Source organism: Henckelia pumila, chromosome 3 (assembly GCF_033568475.1).
Source record: "Henckelia pumila isolate YLH828 chromosome 3, ASM3356847v2, whole genome shotgun sequence".
In the NCBI taxonomy this organism is placed as follows: Eukaryota; Viridiplantae; Streptophyta; class Magnoliopsida; order Lamiales; family Gesneriaceae; genus Henckelia; species Henckelia pumila.
In genome coordinates this window covers 134,472,432-134,492,755 of record NC_133122.1, presented here as the reverse complement: position 1 = coordinate 134,492,755, position 20,324 = coordinate 134,472,432, and the positions used below count along the sequence as shown (strand labels likewise).

The 20,324-nt window shown below is 38.1% G+C and overlaps 1 protein-coding gene across 2 annotated transcripts; it reads left to right on the top strand.

Annotated features, from left to right (window-relative positions):
* The first annotated feature begins 380 nt into the window (after positions 1-380).
* Positions 381-2,102, top strand: LOC140893355 (uncharacterized). Of its 2 annotated transcripts, XM_073302413.1 has the most exons (4): positions 381-1,036; positions 1,135-1,362; positions 1,528-1,839; positions 1,941-2,102. In XM_073302413.1, the coding sequence occupies exons 1-4, from the start codon at positions 416-418 to the stop codon at positions 2,034-2,036; spliced, it is 1,257 nt and encodes a 418-aa protein (XP_073158514.1). In that variant the 5' UTR covers positions 381-415; the 3' UTR covers positions 2,037-2,102. The 2 variants fall into 2 exon arrangements, with proteins under 2 accessions (XP_073158514.1, XP_073158513.1); XM_073302412.1 differs by having other exon boundaries at positions 1,135-1,839.
* Positions 2,103-20,324: the final 18,222 nt, after the last annotated feature.

Here is a 20,324-nt window from a genome sequence, read left to right as displayed (position 1 = left end):
AGAGGGGAAAACATCCCTATTTTTCTGACAAAGCTACATGTTGCCTGATTAAATTTTAGTTCAAGATCAACAAATTCTTGAAGGCAGAACCAGAAAGCCCGTGGTATTAAAATCTTGGAATTTCATAATTTTCATTGGACCGTTTCTGGTGTTGGACAGTTGTTATTCAAGACTAATCTTATGTTAGCAGACATGTAGCAATTGAATAATGTGTCAATTATTTTACAGTTATAAAAATATAAATTAATGTTATTGTTTCAAATATATATATAAAAATGTTATTATTATCATTGACTTAGTCGGGATTGCTTCATTTCTTCAACTAGCGGAATAGTTAATTGACCAACAATATTCCACAATTATACAAAACCAACAAAAATTATATCACAATTATCGTTGATTTTCAACTAGAGCCATGGCTGCGGCAGAGGAAGTTAAATTCTCATTGAAAGTGGTGATGATCAAAGGAAGAAACAAAGTTTTATACGCTGAAATAGACAGCGATTTTGCCGATGTTATATTGAGTTTCCTAACATTCCCCTTGGGAACAATAGCACGACTCTTCATCAAGCACTATGGAAACACACCAATTCTTGGGAGTTTGAATTCTTTGTATGCAGGTTTGTTTAATTTGGATGGCAGCCATTTCGGGACAGAGGCGGGTAGACTAATGCTGCTCAATCCAAGAAATGCATCCCAATTTCTATGTAGTACATTGAAACTCCAGATTGATGACACTCCCCCGATCAAATTCTTCGCATGTCGAACTCATAAATGTGTAAGCGTGTACTACAAGATGAGATGCCTCTGTCCAGATTCAACAATTAATGAAATATGGATTGATGATTTTTTCCAATATTTATTCCGAAGTGGTAACGGGAGTGTCTTTACTGCTAAAACAACTACTTTTGTTTTAACTGATGATTTGGAGATGTTGATTAATTCACCGGCATCGATTTTCCAAATTTTGAGACGAAATTTCATTGAAGACGCAAACACACTCGAAGAGAAAACTCTGATTGTTGGGTTGAAAGAGGTGAATCTTTTTTACCTTGACTCGCAAGTATTTCTCCCATCTATTCGGATCATCACTACCCTCTCTTGAATATTTGTTCATTTTTGTGTTTCCATCAGATAATGGAACTGCTCAAGGCATCGTTGGTTTCCAAAACTCCGCTAACAGATATGGTCCTCCCTACAAGGACCATGGCTGCTACTCTCGATGGGAGAACGAAGTACATTGCACCGGCTAAATATGAGTCAGATGCTTTACCTCGGACTCGGACACAAACGAGTCAAAACATGAGCTCAAATTCTAAGAAGATTAATGTGAAAGCTTTTGTGCAAAAATCAAGTAGCAGGGTACTGTTAGCTCAATCCCGGCATGACTTCATTGATTTTCTTTTTAGTATGCTCACCATCCCCTTAGGAAGAGTTCAATTTCTCTTGGGCGAAAACACTTGTGGTGGAAGCATACATAATTTATACAGAAGCATCTCTAATTCAGAAACTGCAAACTATATGAAGGCAACCACTAGGTTACTGGAACCATTGCTTCCTCAAGGCTATCTTTCCTTGAACCGGATTTTCTCTCTTAAGGAAGAACTCCCACCTTCACACTATAAGGGCATACTTGGCCCATTGCCTATCCCTGCTAAGAGTTGGATCGACCCAAAAGGTAAAGGTAGTTTTGTTAAAGAAGCACGCACACTGTTTGTTGTGACTGATGATTTGGTAGTGTCCACTCCATCTTCAATTTCCATCATATCCACTCTTAACCAAATGAAGATTCCTATATCCGACGTCGAGGAACGGGAACTTGGCATTGGTATGGAGGAGGTAAGGCGCTGGTTTAGCTTTTAAACTGTTTTCTTCCTAGAAAGTAATATTCAACGCTCTCAAAGTTATTATGCATGTAATGGGATTCATTTTGTTTGTAGGCTTCAAGCATACTCCAGGCCTCTCTTACCTCAACATATGCATTAACCAATGGCCTCAAACCATTCTTAAAGAGACAACCAAAGCAAGAGAAGTGATGCATCCATTACCCTATCTCCATCCTAAGCCAGTGATGGACTGTTGTGAAAGAATTCTTATGTTTGATTAAGCTTATTGTTGCTCAGTACGTAATTTTCATATCGTACTTTTTCTAGTTATATATTTTGTTAAATTTACCATACAAAAAAAGAAAAAAAGAGAGAGATGCAATAAAATCCATTTATGATAGTTTAGCAATAGTATCCTCATGTCATGACTTGAGATCTTACACCAAATCTTAAAATTTAATTTGATCATCACAAATGTTGTAACACACAAGCCCTCGGTTATGTTCGTTCACAAATTAATGCCGGAACTGATGTTTTTCAAGTTTAAATTCTAGTTTTGAACTTGTATATGATATCCGACTAAAAGTATATATTAACCAAATTTACAGATATGAAATTTGCTATCCTAATCTTAAACACTTGAATCTTCTCACAGACTCACACAAACACAGTTGCTATCCTAGTCTTATACTTAGGAAGCTTCCAAATCTATGTAACAGCATATTCAAGTCAAAACACTTGTCCACCCAAGTTAGGACAGTGGATTTTTGCAAAAACGCAAAGGACCTCAGTTTGGAAAACGCTTCCTCTGTTCCTCCACTGTGATTCTCATTATGTCAACAACAGAAGTACCGAAAAAATGTAGGTAGCATCCTTTAGCGTCGCACAAGTAAACGGCAAGACATGGCATGAAAACAAAAAAAATTGAGGAAGCAGAGAGAACTTGGATCGTTTTTAAAGTTCACAAAACAATCAAGATCGTGCTTTTGTCGGAGCATAAATTTGAAACAAGGATCATGCCTTTCCATTTACATCACTACGGGATCTTCTCCAACATACAGGAAAAGACATCCACTCAACTGGACTGGTACTTTAGCCAGAGCATCTTTAAAGCAATGTGCATATATACAATCTATTCTTATCACCCACAATGGGTGTTCATTGGATGTTTCATTGGGTGTTATTAATACCCGGGTGTTCATAGTTTCTTTTTTTTTTTTTGTATGTAATGGGGCGTGCTTGCACGCCCCATCACTTTCTTTCTGGCGCGTGCTTGCACGCGCCAGAAAGAGAGTGTGCAGGTGCAGACGCGTGCCCCACGCATATGCACCTGCATTACTTTATTTTTTTTTAATTTTTTTTAATTTTTTTAATTTAAATAATAATAAATAACGGTAATATATTCAATTATTTGTCAGATTGTGTCAAACTAGTGCATTTTTTAACGGAAACTTTATTTTTGTTATTTAATTTATTTTATTTTTAATATAATATAAATAAATAAATAAATAAATTATAACGGCTAGTTAACGACTAGTTAGAATTTTCATCTATAAATACCCTTCAATGCTAACACCAAAATTCATTCCACTTCCAACACTCTTCAATTCTACTTTCATTCTCTCCTATATCTTTCTTACTCTTTTCTGAAATATTATTTTCTATCCGAAATGGATGAAAATACGAGGGCATATCTTACATATTTATTAAATTCTACACAAAACTCGCAAGAAAATGCATCTTCCCAAAATCCACAAATTCCACCAACTCATCAATATCCACATCCATTTCCAAATAGGCAGTTTCCTCCACAAAACGTTCAAAATTTCCCAGGATTTGGAAATTTTATGAGCCATCCGAATTATACCTCCAGAGGTCCACCACAACTGCTTCTAGCCGAATATTGGCAAAACACGAGTCATCCACCATTCACACCGACAGTTCTTCAAGGCTTTGGTACCCCATACACAACTGGTACGCATTTTTCATCTTCGATGCCGACTGAACCTGCATCTCCGAATTTTGTCCCAGAGACTCAACTGTCCGATCGTGAATCCCCAATCGAGGTGGTGAATTTAGAAAAAACGATTCCGAATGCTGAGGGTACGAGAAAACGTTCGACTTGGACAAAGGTTGAAGATGAGGTCTTGGCCAGAAGTTTTGTCACAATAAGTGATGATCCAATAATCGGCAATGACCAGAAGGTAGATGCATTTTGGGGACGTGTCGCAAGCTACTACAATGACAATCGTCCTGCAGGTTCAAACAGCAGAAAAGCTAATGTTATACGGTCACATTGGCACAACACAATCCAAAAGAAGGTAAATCTATTCAACGCAAATTACAATAGTATTTACAGTTTATATCGCAGTGGTCACAGTGATGAAGACATATTGAGGTTTGCGTATGAAAAATATCGCGAAGAACACAATGGTGTTGCGTTCAACCTCGAGCATGTGTGGAGAATTGTTAAAGATCGTCCAATGTTTACTCCACAATCCGATGATCACTTTGTTGCCACAAAGAAGACGAGGACCTCTGAGTCAAGAGCAAGCAACACATCTTCCAACCAAAATGTGAGCGTAGACATAGATGACGAAGATAATCGTCCAATGGGTAGGAAGGCAGCAAAAAGAAAGGGAAAAGACAAAGTCAAATCGACGGATCTGACAGTAAACTATAACAGTATTTTTTCAAAGTTCAATGAGTACACAAACGTAAAGAAGTCTGAAGTCGATCTGAAACAAAAATAACTTGAAGTTGAGGAGATTAAGGCAAAAGCTTCCTTGTCCAATGCAGAAGCAAAGAATCGTCGATTGAGGTTGAAGGAGTACGAGATCTTGAACAAAGACACCTCGGAAATGACTACTGAGCAACTTATCATACATGAATGTTTGTGCAAAGATATCAGGTCCAGTTGGAATATATAAACTGTTTGCGCATTTCGATTGATTGTATTGTTTAATTATTGCATTTCGAAATATTTGTATTGTTTAGCTATTGTATTTTCGAGTGATTGTAATGTAGTATTTCCGAGTGATTGTAATTTTTAATTATTGTGGTTTCGAGTGATTGTAATTTTTAATTAGTGTGGTTCCAATTATCGTGATTTAAAATTTTTATCAACTTTGAAAACTAGTCATTACAAAGTAGTAATATCAAATGTCTAATTATCCAACAACTTGACTTATTAGATTACAAATAAAATCAACTTACAACTTTTTTCGAAATAAACAAAATTATATTTTCAAAACATATTGAGTTAATTAATAGATTTCAAAGATATATAAATATATGGTGCTAAGCAAATAATCTAATCTTTGAAGAAAAATGAGTTTGATAAAAGAAATATAGAACAAAAAAGGAAAGAAAATATGGTGGAATTGGTATAATATTAAAGTTGTTGGATTGCTCAAGTTATGTGGATTCTCTAAGAATTCAAGACACGTTAGGTATCTACTATAATCAATTTTTGAGACTTTTTTTATTAAAATAATATAAAAATAAAGAATTTATATTAAAGTATACAATTTGAAAAAGTTGATGAATGTATTAAACTATTTTTGCAAAATAGTCGTTAGAAACTATCCGTTGCAAACTAGCCGTTAGAATCTAATCGTTGCAAAATAGCCGTTGGAAACTAGTCGTTGCAAGATATCCTTTATATATAGACACATTGTTCTAAGATATTTGCATTTCACTAAGATAACTTTCACAAACACATATACAACAATATATTTCCTCCGAAAATGTCTCATTCCACAGACAGCTCTAGGTCAAGTTCCAGTTCGACAAGCGAAGAAGAAGTACATGTTCAAATCGATGAGCAAGATGATGATCCGGTAGAAGATCTGATGTTAATGGTACTTCAACAACACCAACAAGTTATGGAAGAATATCAGAGGAGAGAAACACGCAGAAGAAGGAGGTTCATCCAAAGTAATCGTGAAGCCGGTCATGAGAGGCTCGTCAATGATTATTTCTCTACAAACCCGGTGTATCATGATGGAATATTTCGAAGACGGTTTCGAATGCGAAGAGAGTTATTCCTTCGCATAGTGACTGCCTTAGAAAATCATTCGACGTTTTTTCAACAAAGGGAAGATGCTGTGCGAAGAAAAGGGTTGTCACCACTACAAAAATGCACCGCTACGATTCGTCAACTAGCTTACGGAGTCCCTGCAGATCATCTTGATGAGTACCTATGTATGGGTGAATCCACGGCCATCAGGTGTCTTTTCAAGTTTTGTGAATACTTGGTTGAAATATTTGGTGATAGATACTTAAGAAGACCAAATGCTGATGATGTTCAACGTCTTCTTCAAATGCATGATGACAGACACGGCTTTCCTGGCATGTTGGGTAGCCTTGATTGTATGCATTGGAAATGGAAAAATTGTCTGGTTGCTTGGAAAGGTCAATTTACAAGGGGACATGGGTCACCAACAATTGTGCTAGAGGCGGTCGCGTCTCATGACTTGTGGATTTGGCATGCCTTCTTTGGGGTCGCCGGTTCACGCAACGATATCAACGTGTTATATGAATCTCCAATCTTCAACAACGTCTTGCAAGGAAATGCGCCGGAGGTTAATTTCACGGTGAACTGCACTACATATACGAAAGGTTATTATTTAACAGATGGAATATATCCCGAGTGGGCTACTTTCGTTAAGGCTTTTCCTTGTCCGGAGGATCCCAAGAGAAAGTTGTTTAAGAAAAGACAGGAATCTGCAAGAAAAGATGTCGAGCGGGCATTTGGTGTGCTCCAATCTCGATGGGCGATTGTTAGAGGCCCAGCTCGCTATTGGTATAGGAAAAAATTAAAACAAATAATGTTAGCATGCATTATTTTGCATAACATGATTATTGAGGACGAAGGAGGTCACGTGATAGATTGGTACAACGATGAAGCGGATGAACTTGCACAACCTATCCTAGGATCCAACCGAGGCTTTCAGGATTATCTTCGGACAAATTCAGAACTACGTGACACTCAAGTTCATCACCAAATTCGCGCGGACTTAGTGGAGCATATCTGGGAGAATTGCAACAACATGAATCCGTGAATTAATATTGTATTTGTTATTTTTAATTTCTTTGAATTATTTTTTTAAAGTTATTGTTGCATTTGAATTTAATAATTTCGTGTATTGAATAAATATATTAAAATGATTTTATTTTTTTTTAAAATTAATTAAATTAAAACTTAAAATATAATATTATAATTATAAATATATTATAAAATGTAAAGAAAATGAATTTATTTAGTATAAAATAATTTTATAATGTTGAGTGGAATGTGGGACCCATAAATAATGAGTGTTAATGTTAATAGGATTGTGGGTGGAAAGAAGGATGTGTTATTAACATTGGGACCCATGACTTTTAATGATGTGGAGGGTGTTATTGGTGTTATTAATGGATAGGGTTGTGGATGCTCTAGAGCACCCACAATGGGTGTTCATTGGGTGTTATTAACACCCAATGAACACCCATGTGGGTGTTCATAGCATTGTGGGTGGGTGTTATTAACACCCACCCACAAGCACGCCCCATCACTTTCTTTCGCACGCGCCAGAAAGAGAGTGTGTAGGTGCAGACGCGGGCCCCACGCGTCTGCACCTGCATTACTTTATTTTTTTTTAATTTTTTTTAATTTTTTAAATTTAAATAATAATAAATAACGGTAATATATTCAATTATTTGTCAGATTGTGTCAAACTAGTGCATTTTTTAACGAAAACTTTTTTTTTTGTTATTTAATTTATTTTATTTTTAATATAAAATAAATAAATTATAACGGCTAGTTAGAATTTTCATCTATAAATACCCTTCAATGCTAACTCCAAAATTCATTACACTTCCAACACTCTTCAATTCTACTTTCATTCTCTCATATATCTTTCTTACTCTTTTCTGAAATATTATTTTCTATCCGAAATGGATGAAAATACTAGGGCATATCTTACATATTTGTTAAATTCTACACAAAACTCGCAAGAAAATGCATCTTCCCAAAATCCACAAATTCCACCAACTCATCAATATCCACATCCATTTCCAAATAGGCAGTTTCCTCCACAAAACGTTCAAAATTTCCCAGGATTTGGAAATTTTATGAGCCATCCGAATTATACCTCCAGAGGTCCACCACAACCGCTTCTAGCCGAATATTGGCAAAACACGAGTCATCCACCATTCACGCAGCCAGTTCTTCAAGGCTTTGGTACCCCATACACAACTGGTACGCATTTTTCATCTTCGATGCCGACTGAACCTGCATCTCCGAATTTTGTCCCAGAGACTCAACTGTCCGATCGTGAATCCCCAATCGAGGTGGTGAATTTAGAAAAAATGATTCCGAATGCTGAGGGTACGAGAAAGCGTTCGACTTGGACAAAGGTTGAAGATGAGGTCTTGGCCAGAAGTTTTGCACAATCAGTGATGATCCAATAATCGGCAATGACCAGAAGGCAGATGCATTTTGGGGACGTGTCGCAAGCTACTACAATGACAATCGTCCTGCAGGTTCAAACAGCAGAAAAGCTAATGTTATACGGTCACATTGGCACAACACAATCCAGAAGAAGGTAAATCTATTCAATGCAAATTACAATAGTATTTACAGTTTATATCACAGTGGTCACAGTGATGAAGACATATTGAGGTTTGCGTATGAAAAATATCGCGAAGAACACAATGGTGTTGCGTTCAACCTCGAGCATGTGTGGAGAATTGTTAAAGATCGTCCAATGTTTACTCCACAATCCGATGATCACTTTGTGGCCACAAAGAAGAAGAGGACCTCTGAGTCAAGAGCAAGCAACACATCTTCCAACCAAAATGTGAGCGTAGACATAGATGACGAAGATAATCGTCCAATGGGTAGAAAGGCAGCAAAAAGAAAGGGAAAAGACAAAGTCAAATCGACGGATCTGACAGTAAACTATAACAGTATTTTTTCAAAGTTCAATGAGTACACAAACGTAAAGAAGTCTGAAGTCGATCTGAAACAAAAACAACTTGAAGTTGAGGAGATTAAGGCAAAAGCTTCCTTGTCCAATGCAGAAGCAAAGAATCGTCGATTGAGGTTGAAGGAGTACGAGATCTTGAACAAAAACACCTCGAAAATGACTACTGAGCAACTTATCATACATGAATGTTTGTGCAAGGATATCAGGTCCAGTTGGAATATATAAACTGTTTGCGCATTTCGATTGATTGTATTGTTTAATTATTGCATTTCGAAGTATTTGTATTGTTTAATTATTGTATTTTCGAGTGATTGTAATGTAGTATTTCCGAGTGATTGTAATTTTTAATTATTGTGGTTTCGAGTGATTGTAATTTTTAATTAGTGTGGTTCCAATTATCTGTTGGAGAACGGCGATCAGATCAATCAGAATTGATACCCGGTGCAGCGGAAGTTTAAAAATTTTATATGGAACGATTCCATAATGGGTATCAAAACTTTACGATTAAATTGTGTGTGTAAAAATTAAATAACAATTATAAATTTTTACCTCCAATCTCGAATCGAGATTATGGACACCAACAGATTGCTCTGCTCTTGTTGTATCTCCCAGGAACTGATGGACGAACTGTTCTTCAATCAGGTCCACGAACAGAGATTTAATCCCTCTGATAGATTGCACTAGAAAATCTATCACAAGTTTCTACGAAGAGAATTAACGAATTTGATCCGTTAAACCAGACTGTAATTCAAAATTCACAGGCTGGATTTTCCTGAGCAGAGGGGAGGGGGGCAGCCACTGTTAGAGAGAAAACTAGGGTTTTTCGAAAATTGTGACCTGTTGTATGTAATTTCTGTACTGCAATAACTTATTTATAATGTAGGCCGCTAACAGCTTAGGGCCCATTAGTCATAAGTTCAAGCCCGACAAGCAAAGCCCGCATGTTCAGAAATTAATATAAAATTCATCATGACTCCGATTGATAAACCGATTTCACCAATGTGCACAGAAACCATTTCTGCACCTTTTAAAGTCAAGATAAATTTTTCTGAATCTGAATTCAGTGATTTCCAAAAATGCCCATCCCTATGTCATTTTAGGAAATCTTACTCCTCTACTCATAAATAAGAAGTCCAACTTCTTTGTTCATTAAATTTAACTCTTTAAATTTAACTATCTCAACGGGGATTAAAAATCCATTACTCTGTGTGACCCTCAATGGTTCAGGGATACAGCTAGCCGTGGGCTCACAACTCCTTGTGACTCGGAACAACGATTTCCGACTTGCCCATCGAATCATGGTAAGAGCGCCTAGCAACATCGCCCCATGATTCCCTAGGTATCACTGATAGTGCCTGCAAGAACCAATAGATTTTGGTTAGCGTACAGTACGGTCCCTTCATCCATATATCCCGATCGAATCAACAACCATTGGTATATCGAGAGTCGTTCGAGATTCGATAACTATGCAATACATCTTGAAGATCAAATAGTGACATCGCATGTGCTACTAAGAACCATTTCTTAAAACACACCATGTACTCTGGCCAGAGATTCGTGACACTAATATCTCCTCAGATCGCATAGGATATCCACACTCGCAAGTATGTGGTGAATCCTTGACAACAAAGCATCGACTCCTATATGTGTTGTAACTGTACCCAATCCCGACACCTGATGACCCCAATGGAGTCGGTAAATGAGTCAAAGAACAGTACTAGCATATAGAGTCTCAATGATGTTTCAAGTAGTAAGGACTAATGGTGTACAACCAAAACCGCGGACTTTATCCACTCGATAAGTGATAACCACTTGGAAAGTCCGGATAGGGTAGTTCGATCATTCATCATATGAATATCCATTTGCATGCTTCGAACATCTCTATGTTCCTTACCAATGAAACATGGTACTCTGCATCGCAAATGCTAGTCTCAAACTCGAGCGATCCTTATCCTTATTATCGGACGGCTCAATCGACTAGGAACAGTTTAGAATATACAGTGACTATAAAGTGTGTTTCATGATAGCCATCCCTATGTGCTATCACATCTTACATACACTATAGTATATTCAAGGTCTTTATCAAAACAACAATAGTATATCACAATATAACAATATGAAGAAAGATAAAGTCATTGTCATTAATAAAAGTGTAAATTATATTAAACAAAAGATTGTTTATACAAAGAGTCATCAAAGCCCTTAGCCACAAGTTGGCTCACCGGGCACCCACTCTTTCATTATCGTGATTTAAAATTTTTATCAACTTTGAAAACTAGTCATTACAAAGTAGTAATATCAAATGTCTAATTATCCAACAACTTGACTTATTAGATTACAAATAAAATCAACTTACAACTTTTTTCGAAATAAACAAAATTATATTTTCAAAACATATTGAGTTAATTAATAGATTTCAAAGATATATAAATATATGGTGCTAAGCAAATAATCTAATCTTTGAAGCAAAATGAGTTTGATAAAAGAAATATAGAACAAAAAAGGAAAGAAAATATGGTGGAATTGGTATAATTATTAAAGTTGTTGGATTGCTCAAGTTATATGGATTCTCTAAGAATGCAAGCCACGTTAGGTATCTACTATAATCAATTTTTGAGACTTTTTTTATTAAAATAATATAAAAATAAAGAATATATATTAAAGTATACAATTTGAAAAAGTTGATGAATGTATTAAACTATTTTTGCAAAATAGTCGTTAGAAACTATCCGTTGCAAACTAGCCGTTAGAATCTAATCGTTGCAAAATAGCCGTTGGAAACTAGTCGTTGCAAGATATCCTTTATATATAGACACATTGTGCTAAGATATTTGCATTTCACTAAGATAACTTTCACAAACACATATACAACAATATATTTCCTCCGAAAATGTCTCATTCCACAGACAGCTCTAGGTCAAGTTCCAGTTCGACAAGCGAAGAAGAAGTACATGTTCAAATCGATGAGCAAGATGATGATCCGGTAGAAGATCTGATGTTAATGGTACTTCAACAACACCAACAAGTTATGGAAGCATATCAGAGGAGAGAAACACGCAGAAGAAGGAGGTTCATCCAAAGAAATCGTGAAGCTGGTCATGAGAGGCTCGTCAATGATTATTTCTCTACAAACCCGGTGTATCATGATGGAATATTTTGAAGACGGTTTCGAATGCGAAGAGAGTTATTCCTTCGCATTGTGACTGCCTTAGAGAATCATTCGACGTTTTTTCAACAAAAGGAAGATGCTGTGCGAAGAAAAGGGTTGTCACCACTACAAAAATGCACCGCTGCGATTCGTCAACTAGCTTACGGAGTCCCTGCAGATCATCTTGATGAGTACCTACGTATGGGTGAATCCACGGCCATCAGGTGTCTTTTCAAGTTTTGTGAATACTTGGTTGAAATATTTGGTGATAGGTACTTAAGAAGACCAAATGCTGATGATGTTCAACATCTTCTTCAAATGCATGATGACAGACACGGCTTTCCTTGCATGTTGGGTAGCCTTGATTGTATGCATTGGAAATGGAAAAATTGTCCGGTTGCTTGGAAAGGTCAATTTACAGGGGGACATGGGTCACCAATAATTGTGCTAGAGGCGGTCGCGTCTCATGACTTGTGGATTTGGCATGCCTTCTTTGGGGTCGCCGGTTCACGCAATGATATCAACGTGTTATATGAATCTCCAATCTTCAACAACGTCTTGCAAGGAAATGCGCCGGAGGTTAATTTCACGGTGAACGACACTACATATACGAAAGGTTATTATTTAACAGATGGAATATATCCCGAGTGGGCTACTTTTGTTAAGGCTTTTCCTTGCCCGGAGGATCCCAAGAGAAAGTTGTTTAAGGAAAGACAGGAATCTGCAAGAAAAGATGTCGAGCGGGCATTTGGTGTGCTCCAATCTCGATGGGCAATTGTCAGAGGCCCAGCTCGCTATTGGTATAGGAAAAAATTAAAACAAATAATGTTAGCATGCATTATTTTGCATAACATGATTATTGAGGACGAAGGAGGTCACGTGATAGATTGGTACAACGATGAAGCGGATGAACTTGCACAACCTATCCTAGGATCCAACCGAGGCTTTCAGGATTATCTTCGGACAAATTCAGAACTACGTGACACTCAAGTTCATCACCAACTTCGCGCGGACTTAGTGGAGCATATCTGGGAGAATTGCAACAACATGAATCCGTGAATTAATATTGTATTTGTTATTTTTAATTTCTTTGAATTGTTATTTTTTTAAAGTTATTGTTGCATTTGAATTTAATAATTTCGTGTATTGAATAAATATATTAAAATGATTTTATTTATTTTTAAAATTAATTAAATTAAAACTTAAAATATAATATTATAATTATAAATATATTATAAAATGTAAAGAAAATGAATTTATTTAGTATAAAATAATTTTATAATGTTGAGTGGAATGTGGGACCCATAAATAATGAGTGTTAATGTTAATAGGATTGTGGGTGGAAAGAAGGATGTGTTATTAACAGTGGGACCCATGACTTTTGATGATGTGGAGGGTGTTATTGATGTTATTAATGGATAGGGTTGTGGATGCTTTTATAAATCTATTCTTATCTATTCTTATTACAATTTTCTTATTATAAAAGAATGAATTAAGGGCAAAGTTTTTGCATTGTTTATTTGTTAGAATATTTTTCATAAATTTTGTTGCCGATGACGAATAAAGATTTTCAGAAAGCTCTTCGGAAACATCACGACTGTTCGCGAGTGGATGCTTTGGTTCATGAACGGATACATTGTTTGACTAAGAGTCACAGTCGTTCAGATACGTCTTTTTATTCTCTATAAATAGAGGTGCATCATCAGATTCAAATGTCTTGAATTAGATTATTATCTCCATTGTATCCTGAGAGAAATCTTAAAAAACATCTCTTAAAAGATAGCGTTTAAAACGTGCCTTGGAGTTCATCATTAAATCCTTTCTAAATTTACGAAATTCTTCAACATTATTGTCATAATTGTCCATAATTTGTTCACAAGAGTGTGAACAATGAGGGGTTTTTGCATTGTTTATTGTAATAATTGCTCATAATTTGTTCATAAGAGTGTGAACAATGAGAGGGGTATTTTTGAGATTTGTTGAAGTAAACCAAGGGCAATTATGGAAATCTGAAATTGCAGCTTAAACGTGCAATTCCAATTGGAATTCCAATTGCAATTAGGAAATATAATATTTATTGCTCTATTCTTAAACATGCAATTCCAATTGCAAGAAAGAACGTGTGTCAGTTTTTTTTTACAGTTTATTTGGGTTTTGCCAACAAAACCTACAATGAAGTAGTAAATATAATATTTATTGCTCTATTCTTAAAGTGCAATTCCAATTGCAATTATTACCTATTAAAGTAAGATTTATTTTGTTTCCCCATATGCCATTCAACTCACGTCTACAACTACAAGTGAAATGTTTTTACATCTATTTTGCAATGAGAGGAAAATAATCAATTCATGGTATGCTTGGAGCAAAAATAATTTATTTACAAATAATAATTTGAATGTGTAAATTATTATTGTAAGGAGATTAATTTATTATATTTTATATTTTTGTATAAAAAATATTTTGTTAAAATATTTCCTAATATGTTTGCATGTTATTTTTTTAGCATAATTGTAGTGACCCTGCATGGAATCACCTACTAACTGGAAACTAATAGCATGCATTAAACTTAAATACAGCAAAATACTTAACAGAGTAAAAACGTGCGGAAACGTAATCCATAATTTACATATCAGCTTAGTAATATAATCCAGGCTTAAATATGTAGTGATACAACCATATCGAAATTCTTAAAAGTAAACATTATACAGCTAATAAATCGTGCTGTATAAAAACTTTCAAAGCTCCTGCTCCCTAGTCCTGCCTTGAACTACCAGCTCCGTCCATCCTGCGACCTGCCCCATGGAATAGGGTGTCCAAGATAACAACTAGGACGTGAGCGCTACGCCCAGTACATAGACATGAGTAAACATATGTATATAATGCATGCAACATGATGACTGGTACAGGGTCATCTGAAAAGTCATGCTCAGAACCGGCGCCACATGAGTGCTGCCGCCGCACGGATCAACCTCTGGGTGCAACCACACTCGTCTAGTACACTAGAGTAGACAGACATAAATGCCCCCGCCGTCGCGGTACTCTCAGTGACAGACTATCGAGAATAGAGCTGAGCGGCTCTATAGTCAGGTATAACAAGGTATAGGCTCAACGTGTATATGCACATGACATATGGATATAGAAAGCGGTAAATCATATATCATGCCATATAATAATGCCAAATAAATGCAACATATAAACATGTATACTCGCTGGCAATCTCAGTCAATGTGTACGTACCTCTAGGCTAGTTCAAGTATAATAGGATCCTAGGTTCCAAGCCTATATTCAAAAGTTCACCGTATCACTACATAAATTCTATACGCCTTAACTAAGCTAATAAGTACTCTCAAAACTTAAATAGATTCTCGAACCATACCTTCGTCCGTAGTTAGCCCTTTGGAGTCGCTAGTCCCGGATGACTATAACCACACCTTGGTTATTCCAGAACCTCTATTATAATCGATAGGGCCCTCAAGTGTATATCTCACACTATATAACTAAAGAAGGAAACTCGGGAATTCGTATTTCAAAACTGAAGCAAATGAGCCCTATTTATAGCCAAAATCTCGGCAACGATCGGAACCACCGATCTCGGGATCGGAGCTTCCGATTCCAGCTCATTCTGTGCATGTCCGACACGTCGGGATCGGAACCACCGTTCCGGGATCGGAACTTCCGATCGAACCCCCGATCAACACTTGTCAAAACTCACGGCTGAGTCATCGAGCATTGCTGGCTGGCTGAGATCGGAACCTCCGTTCCTGATCGGAACGTCCGATCTCCGTGCATCCGATCTGCTTCCGAATTGGTCAGGATCGGAGCTTCCGAACTGGGATCGGAGCTTCCGATCTGGCCCAAAGTCAAAAGCCCAAATTCCTCTTCCGAATTCCAATAACACTCCGAAATAGATCAATTACCCACCCTTAATCATGTTTAACATATTATTATCTTAAAATGGGTTCCGGGTTACTACATTCTCCCCACCTTTAGATATTTCGTCCGCGAAATAACATCTAAAGATAAATCAAGATAACAATATGAAACAACAAACCATGTCTTATTACAACAACGGTAATTACATCTTATATGGTAATAAAAAATACAAAGCAAACAACTCAGGATATTCTGCTCGCATACGACTCTCAGTTTCCCAAGTTGCTTCTTCAACGCCTCTGCGCTGCCACTGTACCATCACAAGTGGTATAGTCTTGTTTCGAAGAACTTTCTCCTTCCTGTCTAGGATACAGATTGGTCGTTCAACAAAAGACAGATCTGGCTCTAGCTGAATATCAGTAGATTGAATCACATGAGATTCATCAGCTATGTACTGTCGAAGCAACGACACATGAAAAACATTGTGTATACTGGAAAGAGATGGCGGTAAAGCCAAACGATAAGCAACATCTCCGATCTTCTCCAGTATCTGGAAAGGCCCAATGTAACGAGGAGACAACTTGCCTTTCACACCAAATCTCATCACCTTCCTGAAAGGTGATACTCGCAGAAAAACATATTCACCAGGCTCAAACTGAAGTGGCCTGCGGTGAATATTCGCATAACTGGCTTGTCTATCTTGAGCAACTTTGATCCTATGCTTGATCAAATCTACCTTGTCTACAATCTGCTGCACCAATTCAGGACCCTCGACTTGCCGTTCCCCGACTTCATCCCAGAATAACGGAGTACGACACCGTCGACCATACAATGCCTCGAAAGGTGCCATATCAATACTACGATGATAACTGTTATTGTAGGCAAATTCAATCAAAGGTAACTGATCCTGCCAAGATAAACCAAAGTCCATGACAGAAGAACGTAGCATATCCTCCAGCGTACGAATAGTGCGCTCTGACTGCCCGTCAGTCTCCGGATGATACGCCGTGCTCAAACTCAGAGTGGTACCCAATGCCTGCTGAAAACTACCCCAAAAACGTGAAGTAAATCGCGGATCTCTATCACTGACAATACTCACTGGAATCCCATGTAATCGCTCAATCTCCTGGATATATAAGCGTGCCATGAGATCATAAGAATACTCCCGGTTATAAGGAATAAAATGTGCTGATTTCGTCAAACGGTCAACGACAACCCAGATAGCATCACACTGACGTGACGTCATAGGCAAGTGGGTGACAAAATCCATAGTTACGTGCTCCCACTTCCATTCGGGAATCTCAAGATTCTGCAGTAATCCACCTGGTCGTCGATGTTCAGCCTTGACCTGTTGACAAACCAAACATCTCGAAACAAATTGATACACACTTCGTTTCATCCCCTTCCACCAGAATCTAGTTCGCAAGTCCTTATACATTTTCATACCTCCAGGATGAACCGATAATCGACTCCTATGAGCTTGAGATAGAATATCATTCCTGAGCTCCGCAACATTAGGTACAACCACTCTATTGGATAGGCACAATAAACCATCTGCCTGAAAATGGAATCCAGATGTATTAACTCCATTGGCTAGACGTGCCAATCGCTGAGTCTTAACATCAGATATCTGAGCATCTCTGATCCGAGAATACAATGCTGGCTCAGATAGAATAGTATACAAACGAATCCCATTCCTCCCTTTCTTGTGCTTGAGCGTAAAACTCAATGAACAACACTCTTGAATCATATGAGATATTTCATTAGTCTGAAGTGCAGACAGTCTCACCTGCCGACTCAAGGCATCAGCAGTAAGATTAGCAGAACCTGGATGATATTTGATTTCACAATCATAATCCTTCAGGAGATCCATCCAGCGTCTTTGTCGCATATTCAACTCTGCCTGAGTGAATAATTACTTCAAACTCTTGTGATCCGTAAATATCTCAAATTTCTCGCCATAAAGATAATGTCTCCAAATCTTGAGCGCAAATACAATGGCGGCTAACTCGAGATCATGCACTAGATAATTACTCTCATGCGTCTTCAACTGTCGAGAAGCATAGGCAATAACATGTCCATGCTGTGTCAAAATACATCCTATCCCCTGACCAGAGGCATCAGTATAAACAACATAACCTCCTGATCCAGAAGGTAGAGCTAGCACAGGTGCAGTAGTAAGACGTCTACGCAGCTCGTGAAATGACTCCTCACAATCCGAGGACCAAATGAAGGCAACATCTTTCCGAGTAAGCTGAGTCAAAGGCCTGGCCAACTGTGAAAAATTCTCGATGAACCGACGGTAATATCCCGCTAGACCCAAGAAACTACGAATCTCAGCAACCGTCGTTGGACGAGACCAGTTCAGCACTGCCTCTATCTTACTAGGATCAACAGATATCCCTTCACTCGAAATCACATGACCGAGAAATACTACCCGATCAAGCCAGAATTCACACTTGCTTAATTTCGCATATAGCTGCTTATCTCGTAACGTCTGTAGAACAATTCTCAAATGTTGTGCATGCTCATCCTTATTATGAGAATAGACAAGAATATCATCTATGAAAACGATGCCAAATATATCCAGATAATCTCGAAATACCTGATTCATTAGATTCATAAAGACTGCCGGTGCATTCGTCAAACCGAATGGCATCACCAGAAACTCATAATGCCCGTATCTGGTCCTTAAAGCAGTCGTAGATATATCTGAGTCTCGTACCCGCATCTGATGGTATCCAGATCTCAGATCTATCTTAGAATAAACAGAAGTACCCTGTAGTTGATCAAACAGATCATCAATCCGCGGCAAAGGATACTTATTCTTGATGGTGACACGATTCAACTGCCTGTAATCAATACATAATCGCATCGATCCATCCTTCTTCTTGACAAACAAAACAGGTGCTCCCCACGGAGAAACACTCGGACGAATATATCCCTTATCAAGCAGATCCTGTAACTGCTGTTTCAATTCCCTCATCTCTGACGGTTCCAGACGATAAGGTGCTTGGGATATAGGCGTAGTTCCTGGTACTAGATCAATACCAAATTCAACCTCTCGAACCGGAGGAAAACCAGGAATCTCATCAGGGAATACGTCAGGAAACTCGCTGACAACCGGTAGCTGATCAATACCCGTACTACTCATGGACATATCAACTGCATAGATGAGGTAGTCCTCCCCACCTGACTCCAAGACATGACATGCCTTCAGAGCCGAAACAAGTGGCATCGGAGGTCGCGCACCCTCACCATAAAAGTACCAGCTATCACCCTCAACGGGATGAAACTGTACCAGACGCTGATAACAATCCATAGTAGTGTGATACAAAGTCAGCATATCTATTCCCAAAATACAATCAAAATCCGTCATCGCTAATATCATCAAATTAGCCGATAACACATTACCCTCAAACTCCAGAAGGCAACCCATCACTAGACGCTTAGTTACTATCTCTTGCTCCAACGGAGTAGATACAACTAAATCCATATCTAATGATACATAAGGTAATCTATGTCTCTTAACGAAGCGACTAGAAATAAAGGAATGCGATGCTCCAGTATCAATTAATACAAGTGCAGGAATACCACATAACAAGAAGTTACCTGCCAACATGCGATCGCTTCCCTCAGTAGCCTGCTCCTGAGACAGATCAAACACTTACCCTTGAGTCTGGGGACGAAAACCAGAAGAACTCTGTTGTGCTGGCTGCTGACGTGGAAAAATAGAAGCTTGAGATCCAACTTGTGATCCCGATCCACTAGCAGAACTCATACGCTGAGGACAATCTCTCCGCAGATGTCCCTGCTGACCACAAATATAACACGCCCCAGTAGCTCTCCGACATGAAGCTGCAGGATGCTTCCCACCACAGTGGCTACAAAACTCCTCCTTCTTCTTCTTCTTCCCAAAGCGAAAAGTACCTCGTGAACCACGAGATCCAGATGAAGTAGTAGGAGTAGAAGAAGACGTAGGTACAGATGACACAACAGATTGAGCTCGAGGCTCAATAAATCCACTAGGTTGTGCTGGCATCATCAACTGTCCACGCCTGTTGCTGGTCTCCACAAGACGGCAACGGTTCACCAAAGTCTCATAAGATACCGGGTCATCGCAGACGACAACCTGAGAGTAGATATCTTGGTTCAGGCCTTGCAGAAAGATATCATATTTCGACGCATCACTCTCATTGATATGAGGACTGAAAGGTAGCAGATCAAGAAATCGCTGTTGATACTGATCAATAGTCATTGATCCTTGCCTCAAAGTAAGCAACTCCATAGATCGTGCTTGGCGAACAGCCGGAGGAAAATACAATTTCTGAAACTCCCGACAGAAATCCCCCCAAGTCACCTGTCCTCTCTCAGTACGTGCCTGAGCAACCTTGGCATCCCACCAAAAACGTGCTCTATCCTCTAGAACGAATTCTAGAACTTCCAGTTTCTGCTCCTCAGTACACTCAAAAGCTCGGAACGTGCTCTCAAGTTTAGACATCC